The sequence below is a fragment of the Platichthys flesus genome, chromosome 14, assembly GCF_949316205.1.
Source record: "Platichthys flesus chromosome 14, fPlaFle2.1, whole genome shotgun sequence".
Taxonomy (NCBI): domain Eukaryota; kingdom Metazoa; phylum Chordata; class Actinopteri; order Pleuronectiformes; family Pleuronectidae; genus Platichthys; species Platichthys flesus.
Genome location: NC_084958.1, coordinates 8,425,220 through 8,445,142, shown reverse-complemented (window position 1 = coordinate 8,445,142; position 19,923 = coordinate 8,425,220). Strand labels below are relative to the sequence as shown.

General features: G+C 40.6%; 2 protein-coding genes across 11 annotated transcripts; one reads left to right on the top strand and one right to left on the bottom strand.

The window, feature by feature from the left end:
* Positions 1 to 748: 748 nt before the first annotated feature.
* c8a (complement component 8, alpha polypeptide) lies at positions 749 to 7,926 on the bottom strand. The gene is made up of 11 exons (XM_062404572.1): positions 7,715 to 7,926; positions 7,472 to 7,580; positions 6,883 to 7,030; positions 6,620 to 6,767; positions 6,289 to 6,478; positions 6,012 to 6,194; positions 3,387 to 3,627; positions 3,160 to 3,291; positions 2,369 to 2,526; positions 2,005 to 2,230; positions 749 to 1,097 (listed from the first exon to the last, which is right to left on the bottom strand). Exons 1-11 carry the CDS (start codon positions 7,822 to 7,824, stop codon positions 946 to 948), a joined length of 1,797 nt encoding a protein of 598 aa, XP_062260556.1. The 5' UTR covers positions 7,825 to 7,926; the 3' UTR covers positions 749 to 945.
* Positions 7,927 to 9,006: 1,080 nt separating this feature from the next.
* Positions 9,007 to 18,623, top strand: si:ch211-188c16.1 (uncharacterized protein LOC562677 homolog). Of its 10 annotated transcripts, XR_009924104.1 has the most exons (20): positions 9,016 to 9,158; positions 9,830 to 9,856; positions 10,520 to 11,459; positions 11,564 to 11,755; positions 11,960 to 12,491; positions 12,802 to 12,917; positions 13,006 to 13,031; positions 13,176 to 13,216; positions 13,334 to 13,384; positions 13,568 to 13,700; positions 13,935 to 14,094; positions 14,649 to 14,772; positions 15,528 to 15,559; positions 15,840 to 15,903; positions 16,072 to 16,109; positions 16,279 to 16,342; positions 17,487 to 17,585; positions 17,777 to 17,861; positions 17,975 to 18,008; positions 18,178 to 18,623. XR_009924104.1 is itself a non-coding variant. In XM_062404342.1 (19 exons), exons 1-18 carry the CDS (start codon positions 9,150 to 9,152, stop codon positions 17,991 to 17,993), a joined length of 2,667 nt encoding a protein of 888 aa, XP_062260326.1. In that variant the 5' UTR covers positions 9,016 to 9,149; the 3' UTR covers positions 17,994 to 18,008; positions 18,178 to 18,623. The 10 variants fall into 10 exon arrangements, 7 of the variants coding, with proteins under 7 accessions (XP_062260323.1, XP_062260322.1, XP_062260324.1 ...); XR_009924102.1 differs by having other exon boundaries at positions 17,487 to 17,861; XM_062404342.1 differs by lacking the exon at positions 17,777 to 17,861.
* The last annotated feature ends 1,300 nt before the right edge of the window (positions 18,624 to 19,923 follow it).

Genomic DNA, 19,923 nt, shown 5'->3' with positions numbered 1-19,923 from the left:
GGACATTTTTCATGGATTTTTACTTATTTAACTCTATTTATTTTCAGGTATTTTTGCTTTTACTCCACTTCATATACTCTATCAGCCCATATATGTACATTTTGCTCAACTGTATTTTTATAATGCTTTGTGTTAAATGTTCACAGTGTTTTATCACAATTTTTATTGGTAATAAATAACGAGATGAGAACTGACCAATCAGAAGAGGAAGGTGACATTAGACTCCGCCTCCTGCAGCAGTAGAATCATTGTTGAAGAAAGCCTAAGAACTAAACCAACGCCGCGAGTCAGCCATTTCTATGACAATGTATTTTCTGTAGTGTCATCTGCATTTTTCTTTATTATTATGAGAGAATATACCAATATACAGTAGGCACAGTTATTGAGGTAGTAGAAGTGTTTCATCACAACAATAGGGACACAGCAGGTGACTTTTAGTACTTTGAGTATACTCCAGGTACTATAACAAAGTACTTAATGCAAGGAAGTACTGACTTGCTATTTCCCAAGTAGAAAGGTTAATGCTGTATTTTTACTTTTACTGGAGTACATTGTCTATTTATTTGTGTGTTTCTAAAGTACAATATTTGACTATTTACTGGACTTTCTTCAGAAAACAAAATGGATTCAGCATTGATTGTTCCATATTTAACCTTAATATTGGAGGTACTTTAAAAACAAAGTCAAACACAGTACAAATTACAATTTAAATCAAAATGACTTAATGAAAAAAATACTGACACAAACAGAATTTGAACCACACACATTTATTTCCACTTTGACATGTCACACAGTGTGACCTAAGACAGGCAGATGCTATTTTTGACAGCTCCTTACTTTACAATCAGACACTAACACATACGTTTTTTATCCTCAGAAAAAAATCTTTATTGTCTCTAATCACTCAAAATCGTCTTCACACTACAATTTGGGAGGAGCTTCACTTCAGCAGCGTTGCGTCTGAGAGGGAGAGCCCAGGCAGGCTGCTCCGCCCCCGTCAGGTGGGGGATGATTACAGGCTCTCGTCCGAGTTTTCCTCCCAGATGTGCAGGAGGACCAGGCCCCCCAGCACGACCACGCCCCATCTGTCTTGGCAGCTGTCGAGTAACATTAAGAGGATTTTGTGTTGGATATGTATTGGGTGAGAGGAAAGGTCTGCAAACTGTAGAATCTTGAAGTACAGTTTAGTTTATTTGAAACTTATTGTTATAAATCAGTTATAGTAATGTTAGATATTATATATTTACATCAACAACCTTATTGATCATTGTATTCCTCCCCTACAAAACTCTTTTTAAGTCCTCAGTTGTGAGTTGGCCCTGCAGGATGTTGCATAAAATCAAAGAATGCAAGAGTTGCAAAACTCAACAGCCTTGAAGTCCAAGCTGTTATGGATACGGAGGTCACTGGATATATAACAGCTGCACCAAAAGCTTGACTCTACAATATAATTGTCTGGTATTTAGAGGATCAAAAAATACAAAAGTATTTACAAATGCCTGAATAAATAGCAGCCAGTCCTCCAGTGGGTAAAGCTGCAGTCTGGATACTGGATGCTTCAAGAGACCAGATCTGAAATTGAACTGTGGACTAAACTGTCGGCAGAGTTGTCTGGAGCACCTTGGAATCAGTATCTTGCCCAAGGACACATCAGAATGAAGACTCGAGAAATTAGGGATTGAACCATCGACCGCCAGATGAGTGCACAGCCGTCCAGTTCTCTTGATCCACATCTACCGGCTAAAATTGAATCTAGTTTGTGTTCATTGATAAGCTCTCTTATATTAAAGCACTTATTGGTATTGTGTAAATAGCCATGTATATCTTCTTTTCATGTGTGACCTTTTATTTCAGGAGGCACTAAAATCAGTTCAGCTACCTCTTCCATTGTTTCTGCGCTGTGATATTTATGAGAAATAATAGTTTCAATATCTAAAACATTGCTCCAACTTAAAGAACCTGCTTTTGAATATGTTGACGTTTTATTGTATCATGACGCCTCACCTCTTCTGAGCGTCTCCTCACAGGCGTCTCCCTGGAAGCCGGACCTACAGATGCACTCACAGGAGGTGCCCTTGAGGACAGGGATCCCATTATGCCTGCAGGGTGCACAGCGACAGGAGTCGAACTGCTGCAGATACTCATCCCAGCCCCTCTGCAGGTTGGCCAGTCTCGCACCTACATGGTCGGCGGCCGTGCTGAGGCGTACCAGCTCATAGATCGGCATGGTCTGGGGAAACAGAGGATCACAACCGCATTAAAGCGCGAAAGCAGTGTGAGGTCATCACGAGTGACACTGAGCAACAATTTCCCTCATTCTTTTCCTTTGTTTAAGAAGTTATTCTCTTCATGGGGAGTTTTATGTCACCTCATATTCGATGAGAGACGGGTTGTACTGAAGAGTTGCTCCCCAGCTCTGGTAGGTTTTAGGATTCCTGATAGCCAACAGACCACTGCTGCTCTCCGTGATTCCTCCCTTCACTAGAGTCACGATGTCCTCAATCACAACCGAACTGGAGTCCTTTCCTATATGTGTTAAAAACAGAATGAAAACAAAATCACAACACATTACAATAACAGACAGTCATACAATTTCTTAGTCATACAGAACCGAGACAGTTGAAACTTTAGCTATGAACTGAAATTCAAGATAATTATAATGCACATTTATGATTTTTGTAAAATAAATATGTATATTATATTAGTATAAATGAGTATAAATGCAGGGGCTTCATTGTTCAGAGGCTGCATTTAAAGACAGATTGTGTCTCAGCGGTGAAACTAGACGGTCCCATTTCGAAGGCTCCTTCAAAGGTGTCCGGCAAATGCATCGTTTCATTCCGAGAAATGAAGGCTCCGAGGGGTGGATGCTTCCTCTCTCAACCTATCCCAGGATTCATTGCACTTCGGTGACAAACCGATTTTCAAAGAGGGAAATGGCACAGGCCTGCTTGAGTATCAGGCTTCAACTCAACCGAGCACATGTTACATAGCCAAGGAGTACTAACACTTTCTCATCATGTCCAACTTCATCTTAGTTTCTTTGGCTACAGCAATAAGGGTTAAAGGATCTGGGGGGGGCTATCAGTTCAGCCTTTACAGTCTATGCGGTCCTCTGAAGGATGCAGCCCCTGAATTTTGAAACAGTTACTGTCTTACCTTGACTGAACGACCCCTTTTTCTTGCATTCATTCCCACCCAGTGTGAGATCTACTGCTCCGTAGGCCCCCATTGGATTGCTTAATCCAATAGAGCCACCAATGCATTTACCGACTTGTTCACCCACCATGTCTGTTAGCATTAGGGAAAGAAATTAAATAAAGGCTACTTATACAACATGTAATTATTATATTACATCAATTGACACATTGTAAAGTTCACAGTACTTGATGTAGCCATGGAGTTTTTGTTAATAACCACAACATATTCAAGGGTTCCTCCCATAGTTCCCTCCGTGACGTAGTGAGTGCCAAATGTGTTGAAGAAGCGAGAGTAGATCCCGAAGTCGTACTGCTCCGGGAGCTCCATTAGTGACACATAGAAATCCTCATGAAGCATCAGCTTATTGGTTCTCATCTTGAATTGGGCTGTTTGCACTTTGGACCAAAGCCTGACAAACCCAAGGTCCTGAGGACAAAAGAATATAATATCATTGATTAGCAATATTTTTGTATTATCTTCAAGAAAGACAATTAAAACTATAGCTGCAACTTATTAATACTTATGAATGCCCACCCTCATGTTTAACTTTTATAAATTCAGCTACACCTATATGGAGGACCATACATGACATAAGTAAAAATAAATAAATAAATAAATGTATAAATAAATACAGAAATAAATAAATAAATGAATAAATAAAAATGGAAATAAATAAATAAATACAGAAATAAATAAATAAATATGTTAATACCAAAAGAAATGTCAAAAGAAATGTCTTAAATATATTTTAACATTTATTTTTTCCCTGATACATTTCCTTTGCATTTGCAGTGTCCTTATGCTAATGAGAAAGGCGGGCCTAACCGCAGTCTCATGCAGGATTGGTCACAGGAGTGTAATGATCCAGCCCTACTACTTCTGCCTTTCAATGCTGGTGTCCAGTAGCTGTTTGCAGCGTTGAGCCAGTTCACACTTAAAATGAACTAGTTCAAGTTCAGAGGGTTAGTTAAGGTTATTTTTTATTGGGATGATTTAGCTGTCAGAAGTCCTGACTGTGAGCGTCACGTCTCGTGTTGTACTGAGCACAATGAGCGAGCCGAGAGGAGGAGGAGGAAACAGAAACTCCAGCTCGGTACAAACCACCTGCAGCTTCTGCTCTGATCATGAAGACGCGGATCTCTGTGCAGATGTGACCAGAGAAACTCTTTGTTTCCACTGTTTCCACTGTTCCACAGAGTCACTAACTGGCTTTTTCACGGTGAAGTGCTCAGGTCTCAGTCACTGCCCGTGTCTCTGAGCGATTGTGTGGCGGAGCGCAGGGGCTGTGTGTGTGTGTGTAGCTCAGTTGACCAATCCTGCTCGAGACTGAGGTTAGGCCCGCCTTTCTCATTAGCATAAGGACACTGAAATGTGGAAATAAATAAATGTGGAAATAAATAAAAGTTGCAATAAAAGTGGAAATAAATAAATAAATGTGGAAATAAGTTTAAGACATTGATTTATTTAATTCTGCATTTATTTCCATATTTATTTATTTATTTCCACATTTATTCCAACTTTTATTTTTCGATTTCAGTGTCCTTATGCTAATGAGAAAGGCGGGCCTAACCTCAGTCTCGAGCAGGATTGGTCAACTGAGCTACACACACACACACAGCCCCTGCGCTCCGCCACACAATCGCTCAGAGACACGGGCAGTGACTGAGACCTGAGCACTTCACCGTGAAAAAGCCAGTTAGTGACTCTGTGGAACAGTGGAAACAGTGGAAACAAAGAGTTTCTCTGGTCACATCTGCTCAGAGATCCGCGTCTTCATGATCAGAGCAGAAGCTGCAGGTGGTTTGTACCGAGCTGGAGTTTCTGTTTCCTCCTCCTCCTCTCGGCTCGCTCATTGTGCTCAGTACAACACGAGACGTGACGCTCACAGTCAGGACTTCTGACAGCTAAATCATCCCAATAAAAAATAACCTTAACTAACCCTCTGAACTTGAACTAGTTCATTTTAAGTGTGAACTGGCTCAACGCTGCAAACAGCTACTGGACACCAGCATTGAAAGGCAGAAGTAGTAGGGCTGGATCATTACACTCCTGTGACCAATCCTGCATGAGACTGCGGTTAGGCCCGCCTTTCTCATTAGCATAAGGACACTGCAAATGCAAAGGAAATGTATCAGGGAAAAAATAAATGTTAAAATATATTTAAGACATTTCTTTTGACATTTCTTTTGGTATTAACATATTTATTTATTTATTTCTGTATTTATTTATTTATTTCCATTTTTATTTATTCATTTATTTATTTATTTCTGTATTTATTTATACATTTATTTATTTATTTATTTTTACTTATGTCATGTATGGTCCTCCATACACCTAGGCAGCAGTTAGCTTAGGTTAACTTAACCATTCCATCAGTCATCAATTTAACTTTGTTTATTGTGTGTTTTGTCTGTTTTTTTTTGCAGAAGTAGGGATTATTTAGAGCTGTTTGATTAATTAAATAATATGATTTTACCTAATCCATTCGTAAATACATTAGCTATACCGCTTATCCTTTGAGAGTCCTGGGGAGCTGGAGCCATTGGGTCAGAGGCGGGGTAGACCTGGAAAAGGTCGCCAGCATAGTGCAGGACCAACAAACATTGACTGACAACCATTTACACTCACAGTCACACCCACAACCAATTTAGAGTGTCCAATGAACCTAAATCCAATCAGTATATATTTGGACTGTGGGTGGATGGATGGATGGATGGATGGATGGATGGATGGATGGATGCAGTTATTCACACTTAATTTATATTGCAACACCACTAAATTATAAATTCAAAACAAAAAGTTGGTCATACCTGGCTCTTATACTTTGTTATGTTGCTGAGAAACTCTGACTCTTTGCCTCCACTGATTCCCGCTTGCACATAATAGACCCCTACTGTGACACCACCATTGGAAGACCTCATAGTTTTCCTTGCTTCAAGCAGACTCGCCATATCCTCATAGTACTCATGAGAGCCCTCCGATGTAGCCTGAGCCTGTAACAGATCAAATCTGTCATGTCATTACGTCTCAGTTCAAACTGTTCAGTTGATAAGTTGCACAAAGAAATGAATCTCAACTTGACATTACCACAAAACGGTAGCTATGGTAGTTGTAAGGTTTCCGGTAGTTTTTATCCTCCTCGTTGTAGTGCAGGTTCTCACAGAATGAGTCATAGGTGAATTTCCTCCACTCGCCATTATAGACATATTCACACATTCCCCCAAAATAATTTGGGTCAATGACACGGTCCACGAATTCTCCAGTCAAGCTGTTGTAGCTGGGTCAAAATGCAACACTGTCAATTAGTCGTGCTCAGCTGCACATGTACAGTATACCTTTTAAAATATTCTTTCATGTGATGCAGAAAGTGAGGGATACGAGTAGCAGCAGTGAAAGCTACCGTGTATGCAGTATTTACCCCTGAGTGCCGCGCTCAGCTCCAGGGATCGGCAGGAGGGTGGAGCACTTGTCGTCTCTCAAGTTGAGATTGTCACACTCACTCTCATCAGAGGAATCATCACAGTCTGGTTCTCCATTACAGCGAAGTGACTGGCTGATACAGCGCCCTGCAAAGACACGCTCACGTAAACATTCTCCTTGTCCTCCATGTACACACAGCAACTGATAAAACACCCTCTCAGACAGAACGTGTTGTCTGAGTGGGATGCTGACGGGTCATGCCTGTGTCCACGCAGGTGAAGCTCTCGCCACAGTGATCCGGCACCACACACTGGGATGCGGCTGTCGGGCACGCCAGCTGCTCCCACAGCGTCTCCATGCACTGTGTGCCCCCAAACTGTGAGGGTTTCTCCATGTAACGGAAACGGAACTAACACAAAGTCAAAACAAAAAAAAAAAAAAGTTACCATCTAAACTCACTCTCTATGTCCGTTCTGTTATTCTATCACTGATATGTACAGTAGGTTCATTGAGAAGCACTCAGAAGTAGGTCTTGTGTTATTGTATGACACATGTGGTGCAATCCATGTGTTCAAATTTAAAAACACGCACAGCTAATGAGCACTTCTACATCCTATATAGATAATTACCTATGACAGGATTTATATTTAGTTTAGTATTATAGACCTGATAGGAGCAGGAGTGTGCTCCCTTTGGACATATTGGACATTTCATTCATATTGCATTGATCTGAGCTACCTGAGGAAAACTGTCCAGGTTCAGCCACAAGCCACAGTTATTAAAAGACAGAATAACTTTTTTCAATCTGAGTCTTTAATAAAAAAAACTGTGTTGTGTAAATGGCCATTGCCTTTCTGTCTGTGCAGGAGTTACAGGGAGTCCATGGTGACCAGCTCGAAAGCCTACAGTTGACTGGTGTCGGCCTGTTTACAGCTCTGGCCGTCCTCGTCCCAGCCCCCCTGACCCCAGGAAACACATATTACCATCTCAATTCCAGTTCTATCACTAATACAGCAGGAGATGTATTAAATCAGAGTCATCAATGTGTTGCTAAATTCATAAGAAAGAGAGTGAAGCCATACGAGTACTGTACCTATAATCAGCAGGTCTCCATGGTCGTTTGGAAACATCCACAGATTCGCTCAAATTGATAAACTGATGCAGTGCACATAAACCCAGGAGCAAATGAATAAATACACTCATGTTGATGATTGAGTATACCTATGCCTTGAGATTAAAAAGCCACATCACACAAACAGCTGATGTGCTCCTCTGCGAAGTTGTACCACTGCACTCTTGACCAACCACAGTGAATGATTGATTGAAGAGTAAACACATGCTATTACGACAGTTGGGGATTTTTTTTATTCTATTTACTCCCACTCTCCACCCCCACGAACACTGCAGTCCATCAGGACATGTCCCAAAACACAAACACTTCCTGACACCCGACGGCTCCTAGTAATTAAATCGTAGCCTGGCACTTGGTTGTTATAATTGTTGTTGTTGTCATGATTATTAGTGGTGGTAGTATCAGTAGTAGAATTAGAAGTGTCAGTAATAATGTAAGTTGTATAGTATCATTAGTAATATTAGTATTATTAGTAGTACTGTTATTATTATTCAATCACACTTTATGTGAACAGCACAGCAGTGGTAAAGGAAGTACTGAAGTTTAGTACTTAAGTAAAACAATCCAAGAACCCAGGAAAATATATACTCAAGTAAAAGTAAAAGTACTACATCAACAATCCTACTTTAGTAAAGGTAAAAGTACTTACTTTTAAATTTACTTTAAGTCATAAAAGTAAAAGTACTCACTCAATGGGTTGTCTCTCAATGTCTAGGCTGTGCCATTTTGATAAAGAATGCCGAGATAGCTACTGGTAATACTCATGCCTCTACAGATGTCCCTACTAGTAATAATTATAAGCAACTACATTTGTTTATTGGAAAGGTTGGTGTACTTATTGTTCTTACCCTCTGTAATACTGTTCACACTCTATCTTACAATTCTGTGGATGACCCTGGAAGTTATCTACCAGGGATTATCGGCAAAGTTAATACCATTAAGCCAAAGCAATAAAATGTACTTAAGTGCAGTAACGAAGTCAAAATACTTTATTACATTCCACCACTGCAGAACAGTTAGTAAAGGTTAGGGAATAAAAGTAATTTATTATTACCTTTGTCAAGGAGTTTTGACAAACTACTATTATTATGGTAGTTCAAAGTGTTTCACAGTTGACTGTGTATTATTAATAAATCACTATTGTTATTTGTTATCTATCTCACTCAGTGGCTGTGGACGCTTCTGATTCGTCGGTCAGAAGAGGTGAGCGCGCACGTAAGTCACGCGCGCCACACAAGTGCGTCACGCGCACGGCGGCGCTCTCAAATTGTTTGTTGTGGCCTCATCGTCCGTGACAAACTGGTGAGGTTCAACGACAACGACAGGATCTGGTCCCAGGAGATGAGAGCTCTCCCCCGGCGCGCGGTCTGAACAGGGATGAACTCAAGGAGCCGCGATGGAAGAGGTAAAAGTCCGCAGAGTCTCTGAGGAAACTTTCAGCTGATTGAGCTTTTAGCTACATGTCCCCTCACCCTGTGTAGTTGTATTGTCCTGTGCCATTAAAGCTCATAATTCAAGTTAACCGTCCCTCATCTGTTCTTAGTACTTGTTAATTCTTAGAATATTAAAGGTTCTATCCACTAATCGTCGTTTATGGACATGGTAGGTAGTTGAATTTTGATTTGCTTTCAGCCTCAATACAATGGATGGTGCTCACAGACAAATTGTACTGTGACTGTGGATTAAGAAGGATAGTTCACTCAAATTTTAAAAATGTACTCATTATCTAATGAGTCACCACTTTGCCGATAATGGAGGGTGGCCGAAGAGCACAAAACACTTTTGGAGTTAGAGGGAAATTAGCGTTGCAGCCAAATCCAAAGGAATTTGGACAATTTAAGCACCAACATTCAGATTTGACTTGAAACAGGAGGATCACAGCATTTAGAACATTAAGGCTAAACACATGGTTTAAATGACGCGACTTTGAGTCAAATTTGAATGTCTGGGCTTACGGGCATTTTGATGAGTAATGTAAGTATGGTGGCATTTTTAAGTTTTTTTTTTCTATTGTATTGGATATGGCTGCAACGCTGTTTCCCCCTGAAACTCTGGAAGTGTTCTGTGTACTCAAAGACTTCACCGACCCCTCCATCGGCACTGGTGAGTAGTTTTTTCATTTTTTGGGTGAACTATCCCTTTAACACCCGATCACATTATGTTATGTAGCCTAATTATTATTTTCATTTCTGATAAATCTGGTAAATGTGTTTATTGATAAATCAGATAATCGGTACGAATTTCAGATTAAGTACACCAGCAAACACTTGAATATACGAATCTGAAATGACAGGATTTAGTATATAAAAAGTAGCTAAAAAACAATACATTTATTAAATGTATCAATAATTTGGTGCTTAATTTTGGTCGACCAACTTATCAACCAAACAAGCAATTGTTGCAGCTGTACCAGTTTTCTAACGAGAGATAGAGAGAAGGTTGAGAGAAGTCAACCTTTAAATTTATGTTTTGTCAGAATTTGAGTTTTGATTCCAAAAACTTCTCCCTCATGTAAATTGTCTGTGAAAGTATTAGCTATTTCTGATATCCTGTTTAAATCTGACACTCCAATGTTCAAAAAGTGCATTTGAGGAAATATGGGGAGTCTTGTAAATACATTAAACACTTTTAAAGTTAGATTTTGTATCTTCAGTTAAGCTTCATTGAACAGGATTCACTCATTTCCCCAAGCTCCTTGGTGTGGCAGGTAGATTTAAAGGTTGTAGCTGTTTCTGTAAATGTAATTATTCATGATTTTTTTTTTAGGAGGGGGCAATCAACTTCAAAGCCCTGAGGGCCAAGTTTCAGGAAGAGGCCCGTCTGGCTCAGTCCAACAACAGACGGCCAGCTGTTGCTGAGAAACCCAAACATCTTCCACCTCCTGGAGGACACTGCAGCTCCGTGATTAGCAGCATCAGTGTTGCTGTGGAAAGCAACATACCAGTGGCTACCCGGGTCTTTTTCCGAGATGGGCTGCAGGCATCTGGAGGCAAGCCACCAATTTCCTTTTCACCACAGCCTCGGCCGACATCCCCCTCGTCCCAGCTCACCAACGGAGACAGCACAACAAGGCAGTCCCTCAAAGAGCGACACATGCCTCAGGTGCTTCCTGCCTTCCCTGTAAAAGAGAAGAAAATAGAAGCACCAGTCAGAAAGGCGCCCAAACCAGAACCAGAGTCACAAAAAGAAGTCCTGCCGCAAACTAAAATCAAGAAGAAGGGTTTGCTGCTTCCCTTCAAGTCAGTCAAAGCATCAAAAGTCAGTGCAGTAAATGGAGAGGAGCCCACCTATAATGATTTGACCATGAGACCCTCTAGTGCTCCTGGCGAGTTGCCCTCAATGGCGAGGCAGACCGCAGAAGACGGGGTATCAGTCCAAAGTGATCACTCTACTGTCGAGTGGCCCCTTTCAAGCCCGGACACGGGGATCACCCCTCCGTCTTCGGAGACGAGCGGCGACTCCGACAACAGAATCCTTAGCACCTTGGAGAGGGCCAAGAGAAAGTTCTCACGCCGGCAGATGTTGTTTTCCATAAAACCCAAGAGCCTGCATTCCCCAGACTACGCAACAAGAGACAAGGCGTTCCCTTTGCCACCGAAGTACGTACTAAGTTTGGAGCCTGACCTCCCTGTACCCCCACCGGTCTGCTTGCCACACCTGGCTTGTATTTCAGCGCGGCCTTTCTTCAAAGCCAACAATACACGTAGTAAGCTTTACCCAAGAACAAAAAACACTTTTTGCATACCCCTTACACTGTTTATTCAGCCAAATTTTCTTATGCTATTGCAATATTTGTTTTCCAATGCCCAGACCCGGCATTCACTAAGCAGTTGGGCAGGGATCGAGCTGCATGTCCCTCTGTGAGGACGACTGAACCTCATTCACCGTCTGCTCCTCCAAAGAAACCTCTACCTGACCTGAGCTCTCTGGGAAGACAGCCAGCGAAGCCCCCCAGACCTCCATTAGTAGACCTTAGCTGCCACCGTCTACCCACAGCCCATGGTACTGTATGTGAACTTTCCCATTTCCCCAGCTCTTCTCTGTATTTCACTTTTGTGGCCACAGACTGAAGGATATTAAGGCAAAAGTTGTGTTTTACTTGGACATCAGTGACTGTGTTTCAGCAATAATGCAGTTTACATTATCCTTATTTTTAGAAAGGACGAGCATCTGTTCAAGTGCTGATTTTGGTTTCCCCTTTTATAGTTGTGCCACCAGGTCTTAGCCAAGCTGCAGCTGTGGAGCCAGAGTGTGAGCTCCCATCCATCCCCAACCCTGTGCTGGACGCTCCAGAGTTTCCAGAGTTTCAGATTTCAGAAATCGAAGAAGCAGAGGGAGACGCTGTCGATATCGCTGCTCTCGAACTGGAGGCTTTAGACTTTGTCATCTCTGACCTGCCCTTACCAGTTGACTTTGATGTCCCAGATTTTGAGGCTTCCCAGCCTGATTTATTTGGGTGTGATCCCACAGAGCCCGGCGTGAGCTCCGTCACCCAAGATCTGAACATCGGCAGTCGAAATATAATCCTGCTCGATCCAGCCAGCTTCCCTGAACCAATAAACTTTTCAGATTTCCAAGAGCCTGCTGCGCCAGAGCAGTGGTCTCAGAGTGGGGAGGCGATCGCACACCCTCTTTCTCACCCTCACGCTGATGAGACTGCTGAGTGCCACTCTGTCCCAGAGGAAACAGAGCTTAGTAACCATGCAGAAATGAATGATGGTATTCAGACACATCCGAGGTGAGTTGACCTGCAACTGGAATCACAATTTCTGCCTCTGCCAAGGAGGTAATGTGTTCACCTCTGTTCCATTACACAAAACGACTGCACAAATTATCAGTCAACTTTATTATCACTTTCTTTAGCATTGCTATGTTTTTTTTGTTTTTGTTTTTTTTTTTTACATTTTCACCCATACCCAGGGTATTAATTCATGGGTCTTGATAGAATAAAATCAGGCACAGTGATGAAGGTATTCACTCTACTCTTTGCCATTCTAGTTGTCAATGTTCTTTCACATCACTAATTTGATTGAGTTCCTCCCTTCCAGTGCTCCTCAACAGGACAGTTCCTATGAAGCATGTGACAATGTGTACGAAGATGTTGAAAACCTCAACAAAGCTATCTTTGGCCAGAACTCTCGTAAACGCAGAGCAGGTCTGAAGAGTAAGAGAATTATCTTTTCTAAATAGATTCTTTTTGTGGCAGAGATTTATTTGTCTATTTTGACTACAGTGTTAATATTTTTTTACAGATCCATATGCTGACCCCCAAAAAATGGTAACTCCTATTTAGATATATTTGTGTTTATTGTCATCTTAGTGAGAGGTATGATGTTTATGGTCACAATGTGCAATGGATAAATAATCGGTTTTACTCTTTTAACGATCATCTGTGGTAAATAAAAAATCGGTTTATTTCAAGAAGGAGGAGGCGTCCCTAAACACATGGCCGAGGAATCTATGGTATGTCTTTTTTTTCCTCTCCAAACATGTAAGTCCTGTGTTGTGTCATCGACATTGAATTTTGCCAGATGCGAGGCAGCCATTGATTTTTCTCCTACTGTGGTAATCAAACTGCAGGGCCACTGTATCAGGAGAACATGCTCACCCGGCCTATAATCATGTCCACAGGTATGTCAAACATGTCACCCGTCACTCACTGATGTTGTGATTCATGTTGAAAATTGCTTTTGTTTCTTTTTATTCAGTTATTTTTCTCACATGTGGTTCCACTTAAATTTCAGGTGGTAGATGTAAACATTGTGGAAAACGTGCTCCACTTTTTTGCCGGTGAATAGTCTGATTTGTTTTCAGTAAGGAACGCCAAAGCCCCAACACTGCTGACCATAAAGAACAGAAGAAGAGGGAGAAGCATCGTTTTGAGAAAGAGAAAAAGGAGCAAAAAGAGAGGGAGAAAAAGGAGAATGAAATGAAAAAGAAGTTCAAGGTGAGTCAGGAGTAGTTGTGCTTTGTTGTGAATAAATCCTTCGTGTGGAGCTGTGTCTTTGTCAGTCTTTTGTTATAGAATCATAATGATTTGTGATAGTATCAAAAGGCAATCACATTTTGAAGGCTATAATTATATTCCCCTGATTAGAATTGGGCCAATTGAACTGCGTAGCTGTTCTGAAATCAGTCCACGGCCACTTTCTTTTATACAGTGTTAAATTTCACTCTGTAGGTGACCGGTGAGGAGCAGCCCATGTACCACGCCAAGGTCATGGTGGCCAGTAAAGTCCGCAAGCATGACCTGCCTGTGAAGAGCGGGGACACGGTCAGCATCATCCGCACCACTAACTGCCCCAAAGGCAAGTGGTTGGCTCGAGACGAAGACCACAAGTGTGAGTTTGGACGTATTGTGTACCTTCTTATTATTTTAAAGTGATCATTTCCCCCAATTTTTTTTTATATATATAAACATGTATGTAAACATTTCCGAATGCATTTCTTAGTTGTTGATTTTAGGCTGTTTTGCAGACCGCATGTCCCACAGTATTAATTCCATCTATGGCGGTTATGAAAGGTCACTCTCATGCGTGTCAAAGTTCCTGGTACACGGGTTACAGGCAAGAGTATGAGCATTATAGTATAGAGAGCATGGTATGCCTTTTGTAGGTACATGCACAACTGCAGCAGAAGCTATGAGGTCTGACCGCCTGCGTGGGAAGTAGAAACGTTATGGATAGCATGAGCAAGCACACAGCAAAAAGAGCTGCACGCAGCTTTACAATGCAGCAGCGGAGCAAAATATTATGAAATTGTGAAAGCATAAATTAGGGTAAGGCGCGCTGCCTCAGTGTAGATAATTAATGGGAAACAGTTATAGACTTGATTAGTCCCTTGTTTTTACATTTACACCAGAATGGTGATATTGTCGCGGCTGTTTTCTTTTCAGATGGTTATATTTCAGTCATGAATGTGGAGCTAAATATCAAGGAGATGCTGGAACTTGGGAAGAAGGCCCAAGCTGCAGGACGAGGAGGAAACCCAGACGGAGACACCATCAGCAATGACAGCAGGTACTGACTGGGCAGGTCACTGATTTAACCCTTGGAGCTTCTTAAAAGAAACTTCTGGGACAAAAATGTTGCTAACAATAAATATGTCAATTTTGTTAATTTTGCATTTTTCAAGATTTTATGATTAACACAATGAGCTTGAACAAGAAGCTATTTTCAGATTATAATTAATGATGTCGGGCTTTGCTCAAAGCTATAGAACTAACAGTAAACAAGGGATGAACATGCACCTTATTGTACCAGGAGTTGTCCATGTTGGACATATAACTGGCACCTCAGTGAAAAGTGTTGCCCCTTTATTGCCCTGATTTAGGAAAAACCTAGATTTGCCACAGTCCAAAACTACTATATAATCCTTTTATATATTCATATTATCTTTCACTTTCATTTACTTCTTCTTTTTTTTTAAATACACACAAATATCAAATGTTTATTTTGACCCTTTTTAAAAGACAGCCTTTAAATGTTATTCCTTTTTTTTATATCATAAAACACAAAACATGGATTATTATTAGTGAATGAGATAAGCTTGGAGGGTTAACGCAGCCTGGCATGTGTCACTGATTAGACCTAACATGGACCTTTTTTTTTTTTGCATCATTATCTTCAGTCAAGTTTATCCCTCTCAGCGTCTTGAAAGGAAATTGTTATTTAAACCTCCTACCTTTTGTAAGCTAGATAACCCAGCTTGTCAGTCCATCAGTATGTGTCAATATTAACTGTCTGTCACGATTCGTTTGTCTTTTGTTTTGCAGATCCTCCAGTCACCCTGTGCTAACAAGTAGCTGTAAGTGTCAATAGGCTCTGCTGCACAGTGGGTGTGTGTGCTGTCACCTCCCAACCCTGTAAACCTTGCATGCTTGATCATTTCAACGTGATAAGTGCGGAACAAAGAATTTGACTAGCTGTGATTATGTATAGACGTGTTGACAAGTTGCCATGTGTTTGACAGCAATGTGTTATTTCGCGATTGTAAAGGAATCCCATGTAGGCTGAGGGTTTCAGCTGCCAACCCTCTATCATCAGCAAGCACGCTGTGTTTAATCAAACTAATTTGTTTCCCACAGTCACAGATGACAGCGAGGAGTGGGCCTGTGAAGACGAGACTCTCTCGCCCTCCAACGAAAGCCAGTAAGCCTGAAGTTTATCTTCCTTTGCTGTGGCTCAGCAGTGCTTTTTCTTTGAAGAATGACAAACCATGATCCACATGAAAAGTAGTTTTAAGTTATCCCATCTGAGATTGATTTCTCGTGATGCATTATGTATTTAATTGTTTTCTTTCTCTTTTATTTTGTGTAGTAGTTTTCCCCAGCAGACCTCGTCCATGTCGGAGATGTGTAAGTAGTGGTTTAAATGGAAATTCCAGCTCATGCCTGTGGTGGCCTTGTTTTACATTGACATATGGAACACTGTAACATTCTTTTGATGTGCCCATGCCATTTCCTCACCCGCTCCCCCTCCATCTTACTGTCATTGCATAACTCAACCCCTCAAACCACTCTCCAGCTTGTAACCATGTCAGTGCCCAACACACTCTGAGCGATGCCAACCTGGAGGACCTACACACACAGTAAGTCTCCATACACACAGGTGTCAAAGCACATGCCATGCCAGGTTTGTCTTTTATGTCCACATTTACAAATATATGTCTACATTCACCCGATAATAATTATGCATATATGCATATTCAAGGGGCAATAACATTTTGCATTGAGGAGGCCAAAGACAGTAGTTTTGGATGTAATGAAACAAACAAAGAAGCCACATCAAAGAAAATCCCAGATATCATATATTAAGAAGAAAAGCAGCAGTAATTGCAGTGATGAACCTTGACGTTGTTTACCACAAGCCGAACAAATAATGAAAACATTTACGAAATAATTTGTTGCAGAAAAAGCTGCAGAATAACTTTAAATTTGAGTCATATATTCGTCAAAATTTGTTGACAAATGGAAATTACAAGATATGACTAATGCCACAAAAGCCCAAGAAGAGTCCACACCCATTCACTTGTCATAAAGTTGGATATGATGATATTTGGTTAAAATAAAAAACATCCTTACAGCGTTATTTAACACTGTCTTCATCTACAAAACTGGACGTTTTTGTTTTTTTCTATGATGCTCCGAGGGATCACTCTCCGGCTGTGGTATCACAACCTTTAGCTCTGGTGTTCCTGTGCAGTACATATACATTTAGTAGGATGCAACCTCAAAAATCGGAATCAGCACCTCTTAAGCTGCCTTCAGGCATGCAATGAACCCCGAACATTTTCCTGAATATTTCTAGCAGGGTTGTATTTGCGAACGCAAATGTTAGACTCAGTTGCTCCAGACATTTTCTCCATCATTTCCTGCCAGCCCCAGAGTAAAATGTCCAAGTGAGCCAATGTGAGAATACAGCCACAGAGCAAAAACAGGAAAGTAAAACTCAAAAAGAACACAAATCTGATTCAATGTCCTGAATGTCCCGGACACTATTCAGTTGTTGTGAATGTGAAACAAACTGAAAATGTCCAAACCCAATTCTTTTTTTTTTATCTTTTCCCATCTGAGCTTTAGAAACACTGATCGTCATAAGCTTATTAAATCTAGAATTTAGATCAGGAGCACTGTTCTGGATTGTACGGGTGTTCCTTTCCCCCTGCAGGTCATTAACAAGTACGAAATGAGTTGTCGGAATATATAATGAGCTTGTTGTCCTGATTCTTTTAGAACCAGGCATGAGGCCCTGCAGAAACTGGCCATCTTCTTCCAACACACCAAAGATGAATTGGTTGAAGCTGATGAAGTTGAAGGAAAAACACCCACAAAGTACAGTCTCTTCTCTTTTCATGAAACAATAGTTTGTGTAAAAAAAACTGTAAGTAATAGAAACATCATTTCTTTTTCTGTCCTGTTCAAAGTGCTGAACCACCAGGTGAGTTTACAGACTTAAACGTTCTTTTTTTTTCATGACTCTACTGTTGTCACCACTTCTGTCACACTCACTGATACTGGTGAAGCTAAGAGGACACCCCTCACAGATCACTTTGAGGACACTGGAGTCTAAGCACTGGTTGGCGTCTCGCCTGTCATGGAAAATAAACTGTGAGGAACATTTATCTGTTTAACGTGACCTGGAGACATGATGTTGGACATTTTGCAGGGACGGTGGTTCAAAGTTCATATTACCCTTTTGTATCTTCTTGTCTTTGTCCCAGATTTCTTGTGTGCTGTTGAGGAGCCTCCTAAACCGTGAGTGTTGAGTCTCTTTCTAATCAACGGGTGAAGCTCGGCTCAGTTTGATCTCTATTTGCATTCGTGGAGTACTCGAAGATCTTGGCAGAGAGGCGCTCACAGTACTTGAGGTTATCTAGGATCCCCTGACATGAACTGTAATGTTCCACTTTGTTTTGTACGACAGGGAAAAGGAGGTCGACTTCACCGAGCTGGAACTCCTTCCTCCCCCACCACTATACGCTGACACCTTCTGAATACCTCACCGGCTAAAACTTTAACCAGACTCCTGGTATTGATGCTGTGAAGAAGATCTGCCATTGGGACGTGTTTCCCATGAAGTTCAACATTTATTTTAACTTCAGTGGGCAGAGAAAAGAGAAAATAATATCATTTATGAGAAATGAAGCTGCTGATGTGACCGCATTCAATCCAAATGTCACTTTATCACTTTTGTGTTCCGCACTATTTCTTTTTCTGAAGTTGCTGTTAAAAAGAGCAAACTGCACAAAAGAAGTCACTGTGCTTTAATCACAACTGTTCACTTGTCGCTCGTGTTTAAGAGTATGTTCTTTGCATTTGGATTTTCTCCGGTTTGTCTGTTACACCTAATAAATATTTCTCATTGGCTAATGCTTCTGATATATTTTTATCACATGGTGTGCGTTTTCCCACTGGTTAAGTTGTTACACAAATCAAACTGCCATGAACCTACATTATGTATAATTATCCACTCGTAACTAATGCAAAATGATAGAACCCCTTCCTTTTTAATATTGTTCCTTGTAATTGCACTTAACTCGTCCTTTTTTTGTAAAGTTAGGAACAGAATCTGAGTCTTTCTTGTGTCCCGTGATGGTGGGATATAACAAAGTGCATTTACTTAGCAACTAGTACTTTTCACTCACCTACAAATATCTGTGTTTTCTACTCTGCATCTTACAAACCATTCAGGGAAGCATTTTCTGTTGATAAGACAGGCTGTCCTATTGTTTGTATTAAACAATATATACGTAGGCACAGTTCATGTTGTAGATTGTTACATCGGGGGAATATGCCGATATTCTCTGCAAGTACTTTTGGTACTTGAAGCATATTAAAAAGCAAGTACTTATTTTAAGTAAAAAAAGAATAATGGATATTTTTACTGAAGTTGATTTTTACCTCTGCTCGGGATGTGATGTGTTCATCTATGATTGTTGCCTTGGCCAGCAGTATTACACAATACTTTTTTTACTTTGTGAGATTGACATTTTCAGGAATTAACAAGGGAATAATTCAAAGATTATGATTAAAAGAATCAGTAAATATCTAGAGAACTGATGATTTATATTTGAGCGTGCGATTTGGTGCAGCATGATTGAATTAAAGAGACTTTTGGGTCTCAAATGCTCTACGGAAATTCGAATTCTCTATTAATTTGTACTTTCACTTAAAATGTCTTAAACTGAGTAACTTCACCACTGATATTTCGCTGCTTGAACTTTAAGTGATGTTGGAAGATTCATGTATAATGTATATTGTAGACTTTATGTCTAATAATGCTGGAGATTTACTTTTCCAGTCTATTTGTTATTGAAGGGTAAGTTCTCATCTACATAATAAAAAACTAAATGTAAGCGGTTCTCCTCTTACCTAAAACAAATCCTCCCACTAAGTTTCAGTCCAGTCCAGTACAACGAACAAACAGGCAGCTAACCTTGGCAGAGGTCAATTTACAGTACAGGCACAGTAATGATGTAGTTGACTCATGCGTTCGGGAAAGAGCCTACACACTGCAAGCACTTTCACTTTTGATACTCTTTTAAAAAGCAAGTTCTTGCTTATTTCCCTCAAGTAGAAAAGTTACTTGAGTACATGTCTATTTATTCGTACTTTTACTTAAGAAAAAAGTTTTGACTGCTTCCTCCACTACTGACATTTTGTATATAAT